The sequence below is a fragment of the Octopus bimaculoides genome, chromosome 21, assembly GCF_046866305.1.
Source record: "Octopus bimaculoides isolate indiv1 chromosome 21, ASM4686630v1, whole genome shotgun sequence".
NCBI classification, from domain to species: Eukaryota; Metazoa; Mollusca; class Cephalopoda; order Octopoda; family Octopodidae; genus Octopus; species Octopus bimaculoides.
The window spans coordinates 34,036,104-34,058,091 of NC_142948.1; the positions used below are offsets into that span (position 1 = coordinate 34,036,104).

The 21,988-nt window shown below is 35.9% G+C and overlaps 1 protein-coding gene across 1 annotated transcript in view; it reads right to left on the reverse strand.

Annotated features, from left to right (window-relative positions):
- LOC106871943 (uncharacterized) overlaps positions 1 to 21,988 on the reverse strand; it is a 156,642-nt gene that overhangs the window by 52,956 nt on the left and 81,698 nt on the right. Inside the window, exon 2 of the mRNA XM_014918716.3 lies at positions 14,668 to 15,067. Coding sequence (XP_014774202.1) covers positions 14,668 to 14,866 — 199 coding nt within the window. The 5' untranslated portion in view covers positions 14,867 to 15,067. The remainder of the gene's footprint in view (positions 1 to 14,667; positions 15,068 to 21,988) is intronic.

The window sequence follows — 21,988 nt, forward strand, 5'->3', positions numbered from 1 at the left end:
CAAAGGCATTCCAATCACAACGATCCCCGGTTTTCCCCACATCTTTTTTTTTAGGTGTAATTAATATTTGGCACTGCGTTATCCAAAACGCCTTCTCGATTTTAAGACAGTGGGTTGTAATTTAAAGGAAATTTGGCAACTGTTACCACACAGCTTGGTTTGCATTCCCAATCACATTGTTCCGGGTTCAGCACCACTGTGCGGCACCTTGGGCAAGTGTCTTTTACTATAGCCTCGGGATTTCGTAGTTGGAAACTGAAAGAAGCATGTGTGTGTGTGTGTGTATATATATATATATATATATATATATATATATGGGAGAATGTACGAAAAAAAAACAACAACAGACGAGGACAGGTGGTGTAAACAACAAAAAGATGTATTAGTATGACGCTCGGGAATACGGAAAGTCTTTAACGTTTCGAGCTACGCTCTTCAACAGAGAGAATACGGAGATAAGGAGAAAAACACGGAGAAAAAAATTGAATGGTGTTAGGTCAACGATCTATCATGGCTACATATATATATATATATATATATATATATATATATATATATATATATATATATATATATATATACATATGTATATATACGGAGCAAAGGAGTCCATAGGAAAAAACTGGTTGATAATCTGATAATCTCTGCTCTATTCCATATCCTCTCGTGCTGTGAACACTTTATGTACATAACTTTTAATTCAGGTTCTTCTGCTTCTGTGAACATCTTAGCTACATAACACTCTATTCATGATCCTCAATGATTATGAATACATTAACTACGTTAACCCCAATTCAAATCCCTCTATTCCTGTGAAATTTTAATATACGTAATCTATTTTAGACATTCTGTTGCTGTGAGGACTTTAGCGACATAATTCTCTATTCCAGAACCTCAGTTATTGAAAAACACATCATCTACATAGCTCTCAATTCAGATCCCGCCATGCAGGTCCCTCTATTTCGGTGAACTTTTAATGTACACAACCTTCTATTTTAGACAGTCTGTTGCTACGAATACCTTAACAACATAATTCTCTCTACCAGAACCTCAATTATTGTGAACGCATTAGCTACAGAGCCTTCAATTCAGATCGCTCATTTGCTTTGAACTCATTTTCTTTTTACCCAACCAGGAAATTCAGACGGTCTCTTGTCATGAACTGTTTATCTACATAACCTTGTATTCAGGGCCCTCCAGTGTTGTTGTGAATACTTTAGCAGGATTATGTAATAGAAAACAAAATATATGCGTGTGTCAAATTTAGCTTTTAAGTTCTACTCTTGTAAAGAAGATTGATCTTGGAAAATGAACCACTGCAACATTCACGTTACAACAACAACAACAACAACAACAACAACAACAACAACAGCTACTACTACTACTACTACTACTACTACCACCACCACCACCACTTTCACCACCATCACCACTACCAACACCATCACACCATCATCAGAAGCAGCAGCAGCACCACCACCACCATCACCACCACCACCACCACCACCACCATCACCACCATCATCATCATCATCATCTTCATCATCATCATCATCATCATCATCATCATCATCATCATCATCATCATCATCATCATCACGATCATCATCACCATCACCACCATCACCACCACTGCTATTATTACTAACACCATCACTACAACCGTCGCCGCCGCCACCACTACCACCACTACAGTCACCGCCGCCGCCGCTGCTGCTGCTACTACTACTATAATGATTAGCCCTATACCATAAGAGATGCACATTCAACACTGGCTCCTAATCCCAATCCATTGCCCTCTTTGACCCTTATCCATGACAATGTCAGCAGTGTCACTCAATTTGATATTGTATCTGACCAGAGACTCATTAGCTGGGGAAATGTGTCTTTCATAAAGATATATCGCTGACATGATAAAGCCCCATGTCTTTATGTTTGTAATTCAGACGAGTGCTTAATACTATATTTACTCTTCCCAAAGCATATTCAATCAACATTAATCTTTTTGAACCTTCAATCCTTATCAATCAACAAAAATCTGCGCTCTTGCATGCAATTAACTATTCGTACTCAGCTATTGATGCGCGCACGCACGCACACACACATACACACACACACACACACACACACACACACACACACACACACACACACACACACACACACACACACACACACAGACACACACACACACACGCACACACAAGGATACACATATCCATAAGGGCACAGAAGGATTCGAACACCCACGCACATTCTTATTGTGTTTATACATATATACATATATACTAAACATACACGCACATTTATATGGGTATGAATATATGTGATGTGTGTGTGTGAATGTGTATGTATGTATGTGTATATATATATATATATATATATATATATATATATATATATACATATATATATGCCGTGTATATGTACGTATATTCGTATACATATATGCATATATGTATGTATGTATGTATGTATCTATCTATCTATCTATCTATCTCTCCCTCCCCCTCTCTCTCTATAAATATATATGACTGTGTGTGTGTGTATATATATATATGCATACACACCTACTAAAGACACGACTGTGTTCAAGATTCTCTTTTGTACTAAGGTTTTTTTTTATATTCCCTCGTTAATTCTTAATATTTGTAACAGTCATGTTCCTATGTCCATTAATGTTTCCCTGTCAGTCAACGCTTCAATAGCTTTTGTTGATTGATGTGTCGTTCCCAATACAATATATTTGTCAGAAAATCTGTTCTCCATAAACATTATAACAATTTGTGCTTTTAGAAAATAAAAATGGTAGTACTCTATACATTCAAATAGAGTGAGTATATTTATTATAATACAATGGATGAACATCATTACTATTGCTTGACTTTGATTTTTATGTAAAATAGAAACTTCTGTAAACAGTCGAGGTTCAAGTGATTAGTTTCAAAGGCACGTATACTTTAACCCATCTTTCTTTCTAGTTTTCAAAAACCATTCAGCAACATTTTAACTACACTGACACACTTCCACGTAAAAAAAATATATATATAATAAATTATTCAATCGGAACACAATAAAGGTCAGCTATCGTTGCTAATGCTTGTACTTAAAAAAAATAAAGAGTTTTATATCTCCTTAATCAGATATTAATTGTGAGATAGTAATTATCAAGTAAACTCAATTTATAATAGAAATAGTCATCATTGAAAATACAACATAGGAATGACTTAGGGAACTTCTAACAGCCCCTACTACAAATACTTTTCATTTTTCTGAATGCAAGAAAAGAGGAACAAAATAGGCCTTTAACGCTCTATATAGAAATTGAAAAAAAATAGAGACTTATCAATTTAAACAACCCAAAGGATGAACACACAGACTCCTTAAGGTTACTATAAATGCTAAGTCTCACTGGGGATCTCTGTTAAAAATCACACATGACAAACATAGTAAAGACTGCATCACAAAACAAGAAAATAATTCAGCTTCCGACAACTACTGATGTTGTACAAAGCTCAGTTAAGACACACACGGTGTACATGTCCTGCATCTGAGACAAAGCTGCTGTTATACATAATCTGCGTATATAAAGGTGGATTCGTGTGTATATATATATATGAGCCTACTTACCTACCTATCTACCCATCCATCCACCTACCTACCTACCTACCTACCTACCTACCTACCTACCTACCTACCTACCTTACTTATCTACCAGTTTATCTATCTATCTAGCCATCTCGCTCTTTCTTTGCTTCCACATATATAGACATTTAAATGGAAAGAGATAGATAGATAGATAGACAGTGAGATATATATATATATATATATATATATATATATATATATATATATATATATAGAGAGAGAGAGAGAGAGAGAGAGAGAAATGGGTAAAAGCTGCAGTTAATGAATGAATTTAATCGTCTGCGTATTTAAAAAAAAATGCTTTCCAATTTACACAAATGTCACATTTACTGATAACATTCTTTCAATGCTATTTACATTCGATACGTTGAATTATTTTTCTTCCAAGATGACAATCTGGATTATTTGGATAGCGTAGTTTTATTGCTATATTATTATGCTAATTATTCATTTTTAAGTATTATTTCTTATTACGAAACCCTTAATATATAACTTAAACCGTCAGTCCCATTTAATGATATGTGTCTGCAAATTATATCACAAAAACATTTAGATAATGTTATATACCATCTATCTGCCATTTTCTTTTCTCCGTAGGCGTGGCTGTGTGATTAAGAAGCTTGCTTCCCAACTATTTGTTCCTAGGTTCAGTTCCATTGCGTGGCACTTTGGGCAAGTGTCTTCAACTATAGCCACGGCCCGACCAAAGTCCCCTGTAAGTGAATTTGATCAATGGAAACTGAAAGAAATCCGCCGTGTTCCCAACTACATAGTTCCGGGTTCAGTACCACTGCGCGGTATCCTTGGCGAGTGTTTTCTATTATAACCTCGGGCTGAACAAAGCCTTGTGAGTGGAATTGGTAGACGGAAACTGAAAGAAGCCCGTACGTGTGTGCTTGCGTGCGCGCGCGCATCTTCCAACAATGCACATCAGCAAATGAACCCGGGAAGGCGGTTCTTTGGGAACAAAGCCCCTTGTGATATTTGTTCTGAATCGAGTAAGAAATTCTCCCTCGTCATTCGTGCTGTCAAAACTGCAGTCAAGCAATGACTGGTCTTTACCGTTGGAAAAATGTAACCAACAACGCCAGTTCTCACCATTTGCAATATAATATAAAATAAATGATATTAGATATCACAAATTTCTCCATTACAAAATGCGTGACCAAGAAGTATCAGATAATTAGTTGCGAATGCACATTTATTAGTCAAGGTTAAATTTATTCCAAGAGCTTCGTTTGTAAAACATTTTTTTAATTGTTATCATGTTCTTGATTATTGAGAGAAAAAAATAATCGTAATCAAAGGATTAGATTTCAATGATTGTTAGGAAATGTGTTAGCTGTGAGAGATTAGCAGCATTTCCTGTCAACTCCTGTAATAACAGATCAAAATGAGACACAAGAGAGAGTCAGGCATCATGAACTATAATTACACAAGCAATGTATAAAAGAGAATCAACACAAACACAGAGTTTGTATTCTGGAGTTAGGAGTTGACTTCGAGTTTTTTTCTTTTTTTTTTTCTGTCATTGTTATAGTTATTGGTTTGATACCAAGAGACGAGACTGAAATGGCTAACATTCTGTTGGGGGAGCAGTGAGAAACACATGTTGCTTTCATATCATGATCATTAGGGATATAATGGAATTGTATTCGATTGTTCCAAGTGAAGAACAGTGGTTCTTGCCCCCCCCCCTTTTTTTAATCAATGTCCCCTTGTACTGAATGTTTTGCAAGAAAAACATAAAAAATAAAAAGACATTATTTTAACCAAACGGAAGCTAATTTTGAGCGGTGATTTTATTATCGATATTTTCTGATATTAGCACATCCAACATGTGCCACGTTTTTACATGTTTGCATGAATTATCGTCCCTATGTTAAATCCGCACAGAAATTATTGAAGAAACCGGTGAGAATTTACATAACAAAATTACGTTAGGCCTTAATCCATCGTCAGTCATGTTTCTTCTCGTTGATGATACTGCACTTTTCGTAGTTTTATCCCGGAAAAGATTTCTTTTTTTGAACGCGTGTTTAAAATATAATTATTGTACATGATATTTTCTCTGTAAGAAAAAGTACAACCTCTTAAAACATCCAAATTTCTGTATACTGCCACCTTACAATATGCCACCCCTTGCGAACTAATAATGTCCCCACGGAGACGCTGCTATTCAGGTTAAGGGCCATTGGTTCTCAATCGTTTTCCTTACCAATAGATAGATTCCTTTGATTTCTCTTTTTCTCACAGCCACTTGATGCTTAAAAAATCCTATTATACTTTTATAATTAAATATTTTAGGAAATGTATATAAAAAAAACCGGTTATGAACTTGTGTTGCAAGATTCATGATGTGAAACCGTGTGTTGAAAGAAATATTGTAGTATTTCGGGATCATCATTTTTTTGCCAAATAAACACACAAGCTACATATTCGACGAGAAGGTAACTACTTCGAAATGTATGCATACACCAGTTCAATAGAAGACGCACTGAATTGATCACAATGGTTTTGCACCTTTTTGTCTTCAATGTGATTACGTCTCCATGACAAACAACAGTGAAAAACCTTTACGGGATCAAATATTACTCGAAGTTATTTTAACTGGCATCAGGTTTATTTTCCTCTCTGTCACTGCTTAGAATTTGTGATCATGAACAAAAATAGTTGTTCACCCAATGATGGAAGTAAGTGATTAAGTAAATAGCACACAGGGTAATCCATTGAAGAAACAATACATTTTGGGAGCCTTCAACTCAGCTGGTTATTTTTAGGATCAAAACTTCATCTAAGTATCAACATGGAGATAAAGTTAAGTGTCTTGTTGAAGGGTATTGCAATATTCTGACTAGAATATGTAATCTAAATTCAGGAAGCTACAACAACATCGTAAACACTCGGTCATTGTAATTTTATACACATGCTTACAAGTACATGCATAAGTACGTGCATGCATACACAAACACGCGCACACGTATATATAGATATATAGACAACTACAGGCAATACAAACACAGACTCATACACACGCATATATATATATATATATATATATATATATATATATGTATACACACACACATATATAATACATATATATGTATATACATATATATATATTTATACATACATACATATATATATATATATATATATATATATATATATATATATATATATATATATACATATATTATATATGTGTGTAAATATAAATTATATATATATGTATATACACATACATATATGTATATATATAAATGTAATATATATCATACGTATATATATATGCATACGCACAAACATACATATAGTTATACATATAAATATGCATATACACATATTTGTGTATGTATTAATGTATATATGTAAATATATGGATGTGTGTGCGTATATATGTAAATATATATATATATATATATATATATATATATGTATTTGTGTGTGTGTGTGTGTGTGTGTGTGTGTGTGTGTGTGTGTGTGCGTGTGTATAATTCGCCATGATCATGAGGCGTCAGTACATAAGGAGAGTTGAGTGTATTTGGCTTATGTTCCAGGGCAAGGCACTTAAATCTACTTGCCTAAGGATTTGTACCTAATTAATAAGTTATATATACATTCTTTTCCATTACTTTAACTTACAACACACGCACGCCCGCACATGTACACGTACATACACATGTGTGTGAGTGTATGTCTGTGTATGTGTGTTTATGCGTGTGTGTTTGCGTTTGTGTTTGTGCGTGTGTGTGTGTGTGGTGTGTGTGAGTGTATGTATCTGTGTGGTTGCTTTTGTGCGCGTGTCTGACTAGATGTGCACATCTTGTATGATTACACCCAATACACATATACGTCTCATATATCCCTATCTATCTATCTATCTATCTGTCTATCTATCTATCTATCTACCTATCTATCTAAACATTTATATATATGTATGCGTGGGTGTGTATGTATATAGATAGACATATATATATGTATGTATGTATGTATGTATGTATGTATGTATATACTTGCATACATTTAAATGTTTGTGTGTGTATATGTGTGTCTGTGTATGTATGTATGTATCATACATATAAATAGAAAGAAACAAAAAAAAACTGCATGGAATCGCAAGTACACACTATTACCATATTACACTCAAATGTAGCACAAGGAACAGCACAGTTTTCATTCCATTTCCTCTAATCAAAAGTATTGGACGTCATTCAGACTAAATCGGCAGTCTTAAAGTCTTTCTCCTCATCGTATATTCCTCACACGCACTGACACGCACTCGCATACACGAACACATCTTCAAGAATGTCTTCGAATGCGTACAAAGGATTCTCTTTGTAGCCACACCCCCACCCACGATCTCGTTGTTCTTAAGCTCACGTTCGCTTTAATTCTTTAAGCATTGCCTTAAAATATTATTCGATACCCACATGCATACATCAAGCATTGTAGAGCATCCAGTATGTACGGAGTGCACTTTTGCATCTTCTACCAGGAAACAAAGAAATAAATCATGTATGTATGTATGTATGTATGTATGCATATTTGTTTGTATGTCTGTATGGATGTGTGTATTGCTCTTTTACTTGTTTCAGTCATTTGACTGTGGCCATGTTGGAGCACCACCTTTAGTCGAGCAAATCGACCGCAGGATTTATTCTTTGTAAGCCTAGTAGTTATTCTATCGGTGTCTATGTGTGTGTGTGTATGCATTTGCGTGCAATACGAATTGCTTTTTCTATTGCAGATGCATTATGGTATATCTTAATTAAAAACTGGCTGCCAGCCATTTGCAGTTAATACGGACGTTTACTCTTTGTCCTTCGTATACTGAAGTCGAGCGTTTTTGCTGAATAAAACGATTTATTTTCGGTTACTGTTTCTCGTTATGGCAATTTATTTGGAAATACAGCAATAACAATGGAACAATTACTTGAATCACACTGTTTTGACGGCACTTCAGGTACAGGCACATAAGGGACTTAGTGGAAAACTTCTTCCCTAAATTTCCTGGCTGTATTCCCAGACTCAAATGAACAACAAAGACTCACTTTACTTTACTGCTATCTTTATCTCACCTTCAATTTGCAACCAATCTACAGATTGCGTATGCTACTATACTAATATCATCGATCGTGTCGTCATTAAGATACAGAATACAGTTAGTTTTTGCAACAGATTTTAATTAATCACGAAGACAACAATCGTGAGAAGTAATTTGAATCTTATATCCCAATTCTATATAGCCACGCCAGACAACGTAAATTTTAGGTTGTCACTGCATATGTATTTATCGAAGGCTAGGACCTCGTGCCATACACCTCCTATATAATTCAAACCGAAAACACATTAATTCACTGCAACAGAATTTTCTATTCTTCAACAGGCCCTGCTCTATTTAGCATTATCCCAAAACAAATTAGAGACCTGGACAATTTTCTTCAAGGGATAACATATACATTATTAAATTATTTACATTTACTTTTCATTAATATATATATTGCTAACTAACGTATTGATGCTTTGATAGTTGAAAGTATCTTTCACTCACTGTGGCCCGCTAATGTCTTCGAATGACCCTGGCGTTTCAATCAAGACAGACTGTTTCTTTTTTTCTTTTTTCGGAATAGCTTCTTTTGTGGCTTTTGTATTATCAAGTCGAAGCTATCGGGGAAACTCGGAGTATCCTACTTTTCCCAACACCTCCTGGAAAGGACGCCCATCCCTCTCAAATTTAAAATGGTATTCATTTTCAACTGAGTATTTCTGAAGCAGCGAGAAATGAGGTGCCTTCCTCTGAGGGACAAGACGCACCGCTCGGTCAAGAATCGAGACCACGATCTTATTATCATGATCCTAAAGTCTTAGCTACACAACACACCTATACTTTATCTTTTTTTTTTTAGCTGCATTTAAATGTTTTTATCTAATCTGCATTTCTTCACAATTCTGAGATCCGACTTCTTCAAAGCACTCAGCTCTGTTATAATTATATTCTGAGAACATTGAAAAAAGTCTTACTGCTGTTCAACTTATTTATATGTTGATGACCACTCCTTGTATTTTCTAATTCCATACGATGCTTTGAAACCAATCCTCCTAAACTTTGTCGCTTTTGTTCACTTGATAAAATTTTTATAAGAAAAGTATAACAAAGCGTCTTCTTGAAGATAGCATTTAGTGCACTCTCGTCCACACGCAGACTCTCCATAGTGAGTCTAAGTGATATTAACAAGAAATAGTGACCAACATTGACTTATTCACGAACGATAAAGCGTTCCTGCTTTCTAGACATTTATTCCTTCCTAATATTGGTTTTAAATTTTGGCAGACGACGGCGAATTTCGAGGAGGGGGTAAGTTGATTACATCGATCCCAGTTTTCAACTGGTACTTATTTCATCGACCCTGAAAGGATGAAAGGCAAAACCGACCTCGGCAGTATTTGAACTCAGAGCGTAATGAGTCGGTAGAAATACCGCTAAGCATTTTGTCCAACGTGCTAACGGTTCAGCCAGCACGTTCGCCTTAGTGATAATACCGTAATCTCTCGACTATCGCAGGTGTTACGTTCCAAAACGTTCCCCGCGATAAGTGAAAATCCGCGAAGTAGAAACAGTACTGTACTGTATATATATATTTTTAATTATTTTTAGAATTTGTATATATTTATTTTATCATAAATGCAAAACAACATCACGGAGGAATCGACGTAAGCTTAAATAATAAACCGCGATAGGTGATCCGCGATAGGTGATCCGCGATATGGTGAGGGATTACTGTAGTGATGTTTTAGGAAAATCATTCCATGCGATTTCGTATATCCTTCACTCTGTGACTAACCAGATGCTACATGTTTTGCTTTCATCGTGCTTTCACACACACACACACACACACACATACACACACACACACACACACACACACACACACACAAATTTGCTTGCATGTGTGCTCGTGTCTATGTGTGTGATAAATGTGAACTGTGTCCAACGGGACCGAATCGTCAGAGCGTAAGATCGAATGCCATGGCGTATCCCTTCTGCAACTGTGTGCTGTATGTGCCATGGGTTCAAACTCAGCCGAGGTAAGCTTTGATAAACTAACAGTGCTATGATTTTTTGTTTGTTTGCTTCTTGTTTTTTCATTCTTCCTTCCTTCCTTCATTCCTTCCTTTCTTTCTGCTCCCCCACTCTCTCTGCACCTGCAATTCAAAGATTCAACATTGTGTCACATCATGTCATACCCTGTCAGCCTCACAACTGTGTTAAAATCACATGTGTCTGCTGTGAAATACTCAGCCACTTATACGTCAGTTTCAGGAATCGAAACTCAATTAATTAAACAACTGAATGCTCATTGCTGTGATTGGAGGAGAATCCACAAATTACATCGATATATGTGTGTATACAAACACGTGTATCTAGCGTACATGTATATGTGTGTGTGTGTTTGTGTGTATCTGTGTTTGTGTGTCCTTGTGTATGTGTGTATCGATATGCGAGCACCTATGCATACACACACACACACACACACACATATACATATATACATATATATATATATATATATATATATATATATATATGTATATGTATGTATGTATGTTTGGGTATGTGCATATATATATATATTACATATATATCATATATGATTGTGTGTATATACAGCTATGTGATGTAGGGATGTATGGCTGCATGCATATACCTCTACACACATGCATATATGTGTGTGTGTGTGTGTATGTGTGTGTGTGTATATATATGTACATACACTCACACGTATATATACATCTATATGTATATAGGCAGACATTCATACACAGATACACACGCGCACACTTACACACACACATACATGTATATATAAATACATCTATGGATGTACTTATGTATGTATGCATGTATGTATGTGTGCATGTTCATGTACCTTTGTATATATGTATCTATGTATGCATGTATAGATATATAAACGTATGTATGCACGTATGTGAACATATGTACGTATCTATGTGTATATGTATGCACGTGTGTGCACGTATGTACGTAAGCATGTGCACATGTTACGTATGCACGTTTGTGTACGTAAGTATGTGTATATATACGTATACGTGTATGAATGTACATAGGCCCCTTCGTACGTACGTACGTACGTACGCACGTAATGAATTTGCGCGATAAATTAATTAAATTGATACCAAGAAGTTGGAAGAATGAAATGAAATTGTCATTGTAAGCAGCAGGCGATTTCTTAGACAATCTTTCTGGATCCTGATATAATGATTCACTATCTTATTTATAGCCAATCACGCGGCAGGATTACGAATGAGCCGTGCAGATGTGATGTGTGTATACGTGAGTGTAAGTGTGTGTAAGTGTGTGTGTATGTATGTATGTGTGTGTGTGTGTGTAAGTGTGTGTACGTATTTGCTTAAATTTGTGTATGCGTAAGTGTATGTGTGATAAATGATCCCTGCAGGGTCAAATTATACAAGAGTATAGCTTCCACTACATTGCATTGTTAATTATATTAGCCAGCAGATGAAGTAGCACCAACTATAAAGCAATCCTTCCTAATATAATATCCATAAAAGCTTATATGTGTGTGTGTGTATCTGTGTGTGTGTGTGTGTACGTACGTGTGTGTGTATCTGTGTGTATGCCCATGTATATATATATACACAGACATATATGTATGTATGCAGGTATGTATGTGTGTTTATATATATATATATATATATATATATATATATATATGTATTTGTATAACAATATAGTCATGTATGTGTATGTATTTACGAGTATACACACGCACACACACACACACACACACACACACACACATATATTATATACATTAAACATATATGCATAGATGCATACACACAAATATATACATACGCACCACATCACGTGCACGCACACATATACACAATTACATACACACATTCGTACATACACACGTATATGATTTAGAACGACTAGTTACACTCACTCGTAAAACTTGCGGTGTGTAGAATCAGATAAGCGTTTGTCATATAAGAAGTAATCAGAATTGCCGAGCCCGGACCAAGGTTTCGTACAATCCACTATTTTATCGATTGTCTAAAATCAGGTGAATTGACAGAATAGTTAAAATACTGAGAAAACTATTTTGCAGTATGTGCTCTGATTTATTATTATTAACGTTCTGAGTTCAAATTTGCCTTTCATCTTTTCGGGGTCGATAAATTAAGTACCAGTTGCGCACTGGGGTCGATATAATCGACTGTCCTCTTCCCCCAAATTTCAGGCCTTGTGCCTATAGTAGAAAGGATTATTATTATCATTATTGTTGCCAGAGATGGACGTGTATTTCAGAGCTCCGTAAGTGTGTGCCCTGTTTACCTCTAAAAAGATTGTTATTGTTACATTTTATTGTTATAATTTGTGACTAAGTTAATCTAGATCATATTGGTCTGATTAACAGTGCTAATTTTTTCTTTTTGCCCTGCGAGGCAAAAATCACTCGAAAAGAAAATTAATTTTCCTTTCAAAATTTGCAAAATTTAATATGGCGCGTCGTCTTTGTCAAGAGAGGGAAGTGGGAGGAGATGTAGAACGCGAAATTGTCTTTCGCCGTCACACGTCCCCACTCACTCTAGATGTAAATGATAGCGGTAGTAGCAGGAAGAGTAACAACAGCTATAACAACAACAACAACCACAGTAGAAATGTCAAGAGTAATGAGAAATTCGATCCAGGAAGAACGAAATATAACATTACCAAGTGTATTCTTTTCTACTCCAGGCACAAGGCTCGAAACATTTGGGGTGGGGGTGGGCAGTGATTAGATCGACTCCAGTACGCAACTGGTACTTAATTTATCGACCCTGAAAGGATGAAAGGCAAAGTCGACCTCGGTGGAATTTGACGAAATACCGCTAAGCATTTCACTCGGCCAGCTCGCCGCCTTATATTCCCATGTATATTAAAAGCTTTATAAGCCAATACTATGAGCTACCTGTGTTAGCAGTATGTTTGGTTGTACGTTACAGTTGAATAACGAAATATCAGTTCCACACCAGCAATTAATATGTGTGTATATATAGGTTAGTGATTGTAGCTACTTTCATGTCATGGTTTTGCTTTAGCATCCATGAATTTGAAGCTAGAGATCTTTAGCGGATGTTTGTTGTAGCTGTCGGGACAAAAGACAAGATGATGGTGTATCACGTGACGTGGGGTATTACTCGTGTTGTATTTGCTTCCACCGAAAAGAGATAGTAAATATTTCATGATGTGTCTGGAAGTCCACATTAGGTTTGTTTTACTGTGCATTGTAGGTCGTGTAAGTTATGATTTGGTATTTCTCTGAAATATTATTTGACCGCTTTAAACGATACAATGCCATAAGACTTACCTCTGGTTTTCTTTAGACAAATGTACTTCGAGAGTGATGTGGTGTTTTTGTGTGACAGTGTTTGAAAGGGGTTATATACCGGAATAATCAGTTTTTAAATGGGTTTTCAGCTAAGCGGATTTAGACACTGTTCTTTCGTTTAACTATATGTTCTGAACGGGGAATGAATCCTTTGGAAAATTTCCATGTTATTAATATATGGGAGACATTTCCAGAGCTATAATTAGAATCATTTCAGAGGACAGAATATAAGCTTTCAAACGCTGATTGCATGGGTATTCTACAATGTCAATATTTATCCTACTTTATAAGGAATACATGATTAGTCAACTGGGCTGCTCTTTCAGTTAAAATTTGCAAACACTGCACATGACTTTGCATAACATCACCTGAGCTTTGAGTGTCTTCAATGGAGCTCACTCCATTGTGAGCATTCGCTCCGGAACCCTGTTACCTCACCGCACAATTATTCTTGCACACGTCACCCTCAGAATTTCAAGTTGGGTCCCTGCCGAATTAATGTCACTAATCTCTAGGATGCCTTGCAAAGGTCATGAGAACTCCTTCCTCTCTTTCCTTGGGAAAATCACAAACAAAAATCTCTGATGCTTACCTTCTTTTTCCGTTAAAAGCTTATCAGGATCACAAAGCCAAGACGGTTTCGTCAGTTCTCGTCCACATCTTGCCTGTTCTTTTCGAGGGTTTGGATAGTCATGTGGGTACCAATAAGAGGGTTTCTCTTCTGCAGTATTACTCAACTGAATGGTACATACAAGTAAAGAAAATAGCAAAGTTATGGTTGCAAATGACATCTTCCTTTGAACCAATGAGTCAAGTTACGGGCATCAAGCATCAAAGAGTTAAATACATCCCACTTGATCTGTTTGATGAGATTCACTTTTTCTTTTCTGGTTTAACTTTCTTTTTTGCTTATATCTGTTTGATTTGAACTTTTAAATTTGACTTCCACCTTTTTCTTTGAGCAGTGCTTTAGAAATGACCAATCCCGTCACCTGAAAAGAGAGAAAAGGTATTATGTATATATGCATATGTTTGTTTGTATTTGTATGTATATATATATATATATATATATATATATATATATATATATATATATATATATATATATATATATATATATATATATATATATATATATGGGAGAATTTACAAAAAACAACAACAGATGAAGACAGGTGGTGTAAACAACAAATGGATGTATTAGTTTAACGCTCGAGAATAGAGAAAGTCTTTGACGTTTCGAGCCTACGCTCTTCAACTGAAAGTAACACGGAAAGAAACAAGGAGAGAAAGAAGGAGAAAAAATATAAATGTAGTGGTCAGCGATCTATCATATATATATATATATATATATATATATATATATATATATATATATATATATATATATATATATATATTTAAAATATTTAACTGCTAACAGAATAATTAGCTATAAGGCTACTACGGAATATACATAAATGACAGAGTCAAAAATCTATCAGACAGCAAGGCAATAAATGGAAAAAGTTAAAGAGAAGGAAGAAGTAGACAGATAAACATGAAGAGTAAATGAGTAAAGCAATAGAAAGAAAAGAGATAAATAATGAATGGAAGAAGAAAGAAGTTTGTTCGCTGAACTATGACATAAGTCGATACAATTAGCTGTAGTAGTGTCATTGGATCTATTGAGGGAACGGTGTGAAAGCAAATAAGAAAGTGCAAAGCCTGTGGTTATGTAAATAAATGACTGAATGGATGGAGAAAGAATCAGGATTGAATTGTTATGGACAAAAGGCGTATTTATTAGAGAGAATTGTGTAAGTGAATAACAAAGTCTGAGGTTTGTGATTAAGTGACTGAAAGGAGGGAACAAGAAAGAGTTTGTTGTATGTAAAAGAATAAGCGGCGAAAGGAAATAACGAAAGTTATGGTAATATAAAAATGCGGAAGAAAGATGAAAAAGAAAGGAAAATGTGAGATTGGAAGATATATATTGACTGTATAAGAAAAACAGATGGTCAGCGTTTAAATAAATAAATAAATAAATAAAAGAAACCCAAGCGTGTACAAGGGTCAACAGTCAGACTAATTTTTTCCTATCATATCACTTTTCCTATCATATCACGTTTACGTTCTCCTGCGAAATATTTTACCATAAAACTTTGTTACTGTATAGCCTTTGACGCATTTTGCAGGCTAGAGATGAAAAAATGTTTAATGCTCATCGGATATTTATAAATAAAAAAAAAACCAGTTTTAATCGAGGAATTCCAGAGAAATTCCAGAGAAATTCCAACAAAATTGCAAAATATTCAGCCTATAGTTAGAAAAATATTTCGTATAGAATAAACTTGCTTTGTTGATGATATTTCAAAATTAGTTCAGTTATACAATTGTGTAAGTTGTGAGGAAACGTTAAGTCCAGTGATATTTAACAAATACAATAACAGCAATATCCTAGATTCTTCAAAATATGGTTTGAAAAAAAAAGATTATGGCTATTCATATGGTAGGAAATTAACAAGCAACATCTCTATAAAAGTCTATATCTTTGAGGTGTGAAGAGCCTAAGATGATGTGAGTCTAAGATACATAATTCCATAAACCTACAAGCCTCAATACTATTATAGACAAGTCCAGAGCCATATCAAAAAGTTCGTTCCCATTACGTGTAACTCAAATACTGTCTTCAAACAGTAGTTAATATCTGCTGGTCTGCACAATAATGCTAATTACGAAATGACTATAATAAGTTAAAGATCTTGCTAAACTTCAGAACATTGACAAGAAGGGGCTAAAAGTGAATGGAAAAAAGTCTACTTTGTCAAAGGGCAAACGCTTGTATTGTATCGTGTATTATGCTGTCTATTTAGTTTCACAAACTGATTATACTGCTGTTATTTTTCTATAAGTTTAATTCGTGGTTTGACTAATTTTAAACCATGTTTGTATCGAATTATGTTTAACAAACACGTCTCGTTTGCTCTTTGCTAGGATAATAAATTCACATTCGGGTCAGTCAGAAAGTTAATTTTGGCGGTTTTTAAATGCAGTTTATAGTTTATGTGATGCTAAACATTGAATTTCTCCTATTTTCAATTTCATGGCTAATGTTTCTGCTTTATAAATTTTACGATACGTGTAACAGTTTGTTTTATTATGTGTCTATTTGTAATGTTGTTTGAAAGAAATCTAGAATGAGTAGGTATGTAGCTTCCATAGAGAATATATTTTGTCTTATCACAGTGAACAAGTATTTTACGCGAGTTTTCGATGTCTTTCTGACATTTTAAAGGTGTTCAGAAGAAACAAAATTTTATATTTTCATCTTAAACATCTCGTTCCCAGAATCCTTTGATAATTAATTCAGAGGAACAGTTAGTGTCTTAAAGTTATATTTTCGGTCACAAGCGGCGTAATTCAATTTGGAGTAAAAGAAATATGATTCCCAGCGCACTCTTTATCAGGTTTCCGTTGAGACTCTACCACATGTGTGTTTTATATACGTAGAACTCTCTCTTGAGCTACTTTCACTCAGCTATATTGTTAAAATAGATAATATAAGCTCTGCACACATATTGCGTAGATTAATTTCAATTTCAGTACAATAGAGGAATTGCAATGAGCTGGTAAGTTAGTGCAGTGAAAGCGTACACTAATAATAACAATAAATCTACAAGAAGGAAAAAAAAACTGTAACGAAACAGGCCTGCAAAAATAACAAACTAATCTAAAATGGGAGAGTTCAAACGTTGCATAGTGAAGATGAAGGGAGATAACTGAATTAAGTGGCATTTAAAAATAGAATACAGTGTGAAGTCTATTTAATTGCCCCTAAGTGGTTTACTGACTGTTAATTTGTTCAGTGTATGTAATAGTATTTTCACGTGTGAAACACTGTTTTGAATGTGTGCAGTAATTTACAATACATACAGCCGCTTAGTATGTGCCACACTGTTTCGGGGTATAGGTTAACGATGTTGTATAGATATTGCTGAGAAGAATAAATTTTCGTATATATCGCTATAGAGTATATGAGAAGTATGTTAATAATAATATGTCAATGGTAATATGAGCTTAAGATATACACAACTCACTTTATCTTGATGTAGAGGACTGACGAACGTCCTTCCCAGGGGAAGACAGATTCACTTCTAGTGTTGCTGATATTACAAAAAGCTAAGTAACATCATTAAAACTACACACATATGGCCTCTCTCACACACAACCGGACGCAGTTATACACAGAGCAAAACTCATTCCATTCAAGGAATCAACCATACGTATACAGTCACATGCAAACCCAACCATTCACAGCCATATGCACTATGACATACGTGTGTATGCGCGTTAGTGTATGCACAGACACGCGCAGACATATACACACAGGCACATATATACACTCACATGTCTCTCTTTGTCTTCTGTCTTATTCTATGTGTGTGTGTGTATAATCAGGTGCTTAAATGATAGGCATTAGGTTGGGTCGAATTAACTTGTAAACACCACCTTTAATCGAATGAATATACTGGGTCCTGATGCACATCCAATGAAATATTCAGGTAATGTACACAGAGATGCGTCCAAAGCGCACGTTGTATTAGTCACATGATGTTTGGTTTACTCCAGGATGTCCTATGGGTCCGAAATCTCTTTTGGTGTATTGTAAGCAAAAAATAAATAACAATAACAGACATTCACTAATCATTTGTTATTTATTTGTTTGCTTTTACACACACACACAGCGTCATCTATTTTTATATATTTTTAAAATTGTTAAGGGCCATGCACTAGTCGAATCGTTAGAGCATCGGAGAAAATACCGTGTGCTATATTTCTTTCGGTTCTTTTCATTCCGTGTTCAGTTTCCGTTTACCAAATCCACCGACAAGGCTTTGGTCGGCGCAAGGCTATAGTTGAAGACACTTACCCAAGGTGCCATGCAGTGGGACTGAACTCGGAACCATGTAGTTGGAAAGCAAGCTTCTTACCACACAGCCGCACCTGCGCTTATAGATATAACTAATAATAATAAACCACTTCATCCGGTATACTAGCAATGCTTTCCCTGTCATTTAATCCGGCATTGCTCGACCGCTTTGTCAATCTGTAGCAATTAGTTAATTCAATAATCAGTTGACATCGGCCAGTGATGATGATGATGCGGAAAATGATATTTGTATTTTATTTCACCATAATCATCGCATCATCATCATCATCATCATCATCATCATCATCATCACCACCACCACCACCACCACCTCCATCATCACCTCCATCATTACCACCACCACCACCACCACCACCAAGATCGCTACTACCATCACCACCGCCACCGCTACCACTACTACTACTATCACCATCACCACCTTCACCTCCATCATCATCATCATCATCAAAACAACACCACCAACACCGACACCAACGCCACCACCAATACCATCTTCAGCATCACCACTAATAACATCACCGCCACAGCCACCATATCCCCATGTATACTAATACCCGCGTCATCCTTTCACACACACACACACACACACACACACACACACACACACACACACACACACACACACACACACACACACACACATTATGTTGAGAGCTATTAACCATTAACTTCACCGAAGTAAACTATATGTTTCTGATATCTTAGCCATCACGCTATCGTATCATACAGACCAATACCATTAGCCAACGTTATCATTAAATAGCTATATTACAGGGACTTGTGTGTGTGTGTGTGTGTGTGTGTGTGTGTGTGTGTGTGTGTGTGTGTGTGTGTGTGTGTGTGTGTGAATCAGAGATCTCTGTGATAAATATAATGCAGGGCTTATGTGTCAAGTGAAGTCAAGTCAGGTTGTTTATTATCAAATTTTGACAATGTTACTTCTTTTCTTTCCATGTTATAAATTATTTTATCACATCACATCAATTCTACATCATAAACCTTGCTTTCTGGATGATTAAAACCACTGACACCTCTCGCTCGCAAAATCTTCATCACATTCTTTATGCACTTACGTATGCGAGTTTGCGAGTGTGCATACATACATATATTTGTGTACACACATTTGTGAATGTGTGTATCTATCTATCTATCTATCTATCTATCTATCTATCTATCTATCTATCTATCTATCTATCTATCTATCTATCTATCTATCTATCTATCTACACACACATACACACACATATGCATACCTTTATCTACCTTTGTATCAATCTATTTACCTATGATCTATACATATCTACATGCATACACCAATCTCTATCTAGCGTACGTACACATACACACACACATATATATGTGCATGTATGTGTGTATATGTGTTTGTATCTGCGTGCGTGTGCGCGTGTACGTGCATTGTAAAGTATACTTTTATTAATAAAGATACTGGATAAACATACATAATAGATATACAGGATAGGCCTGATCGATTTCTAGTCGTGTTAATCTTGCATCAGAGAATCAGAGAAATTAATAATTTCCCTTTCTCAGCGTATGCACTTTTATGCAAATTAGGCAGAACAGTTTAGCTAAAACTTGGTTCGTACACACTACAGTGTGATTAAATCGCACTGCTGACAAAAGAAGTCGGAGCTGGTATTGATTCATAAGCCTTTAATACACTGTGTATTATATTACGATTGCAAAAAGAAATACGGTGTCCCTACCAGCAATTAGTATGTACGTACCAGTTGTCAGGAATATGTTTAATATGCAAATTAGTCTGTCCAGTATTGTTACACCACTAAACTTAGTGGCTATTTAAGCAATGAGTCTGTAGATGGTTAATGGGTTCGATCTGGTACTAAAGAAGGGCCAATAACTCCTGTTATATATGCATATACAACCTTTATCTTTTTTTTTTATCTCTGATGTGAATTTAGTGACACATATTGATTATACTACAGCTGTTTTTCTATAAAATTCTTCATAATTGATGATACGGAACAGTTGGAAGAACTCTACTACAGCAGGTGTTCAGAGAAGAAACCTCCGCCCCCTCAGACAAATGTTTTAGCCCTTAACTTCTTACACTCTAAAGGGGGGGGGGGTCTGTGCAGCATCCAGGTCATAACTACGGGTTGTCCTCCCTGCTGACACTTCTTAGAGACGAAAGGACAATTATGGGAGCACGTGGCATGCCATCAGCATACTACACTCACTCAATCACACGCACACACACACATACACACACACACACAAGGCGGCGAGCTGGCAGAAACGTTAGCACGCCAGGCGAAATGCTTAGCAGTATTTCGCCTGCCGCTATGTTCTGAGTTCAAATTCCGCCGAGGTCGACTTTCCCTTTCATCCTTTCGGGGTCGATTAAATAAGTACCAGTTACGCACTGGGGTCGATATAATCGACTTAATCCCTTTGTCTGTGCTTGTTTGTCCCCTCTATGTGTAGCCCCTTGTGGGTAGTAAAGAAATAACACATACGATGTAAAGCCTCATGAGCTGGCTGCAGCAGAACCTTATTGGTTGGTTTAATCCAGTGTTCAATAGTTATGACTGGTTTTTGTTGCAAGGAGTAGGCGAGAGAAAAGGGGTTGGGGTTGGGATACCAAGGTTATGTGGTCAGCATTATGTAATATAGCAATCTGTATTCTAACCATCCTTATTGATGTATTTGTTATTCATGACGATGATGAAGATGATAATGATGGTGATGGTAGTCATGCTGATGGTAGCAGTGATGTTGTTGATAATGTGATAGTGGTATGGCGTCGGTAGTGATGGTAATGATGATGGTATTGGTGGTGTAGTGGTGATGTCCATAACAGTGTGGTTGTGGCGGTGGAGATGGTGGTGGTGGTGGTGGTGATGGTAGCGGTCTTTGTGGTGATGGTCGTGGCGAGGTTTAGTGGTAATTACAGCCATACGGATGATAGAACCAACTGTTATAAACTAGTAGAACG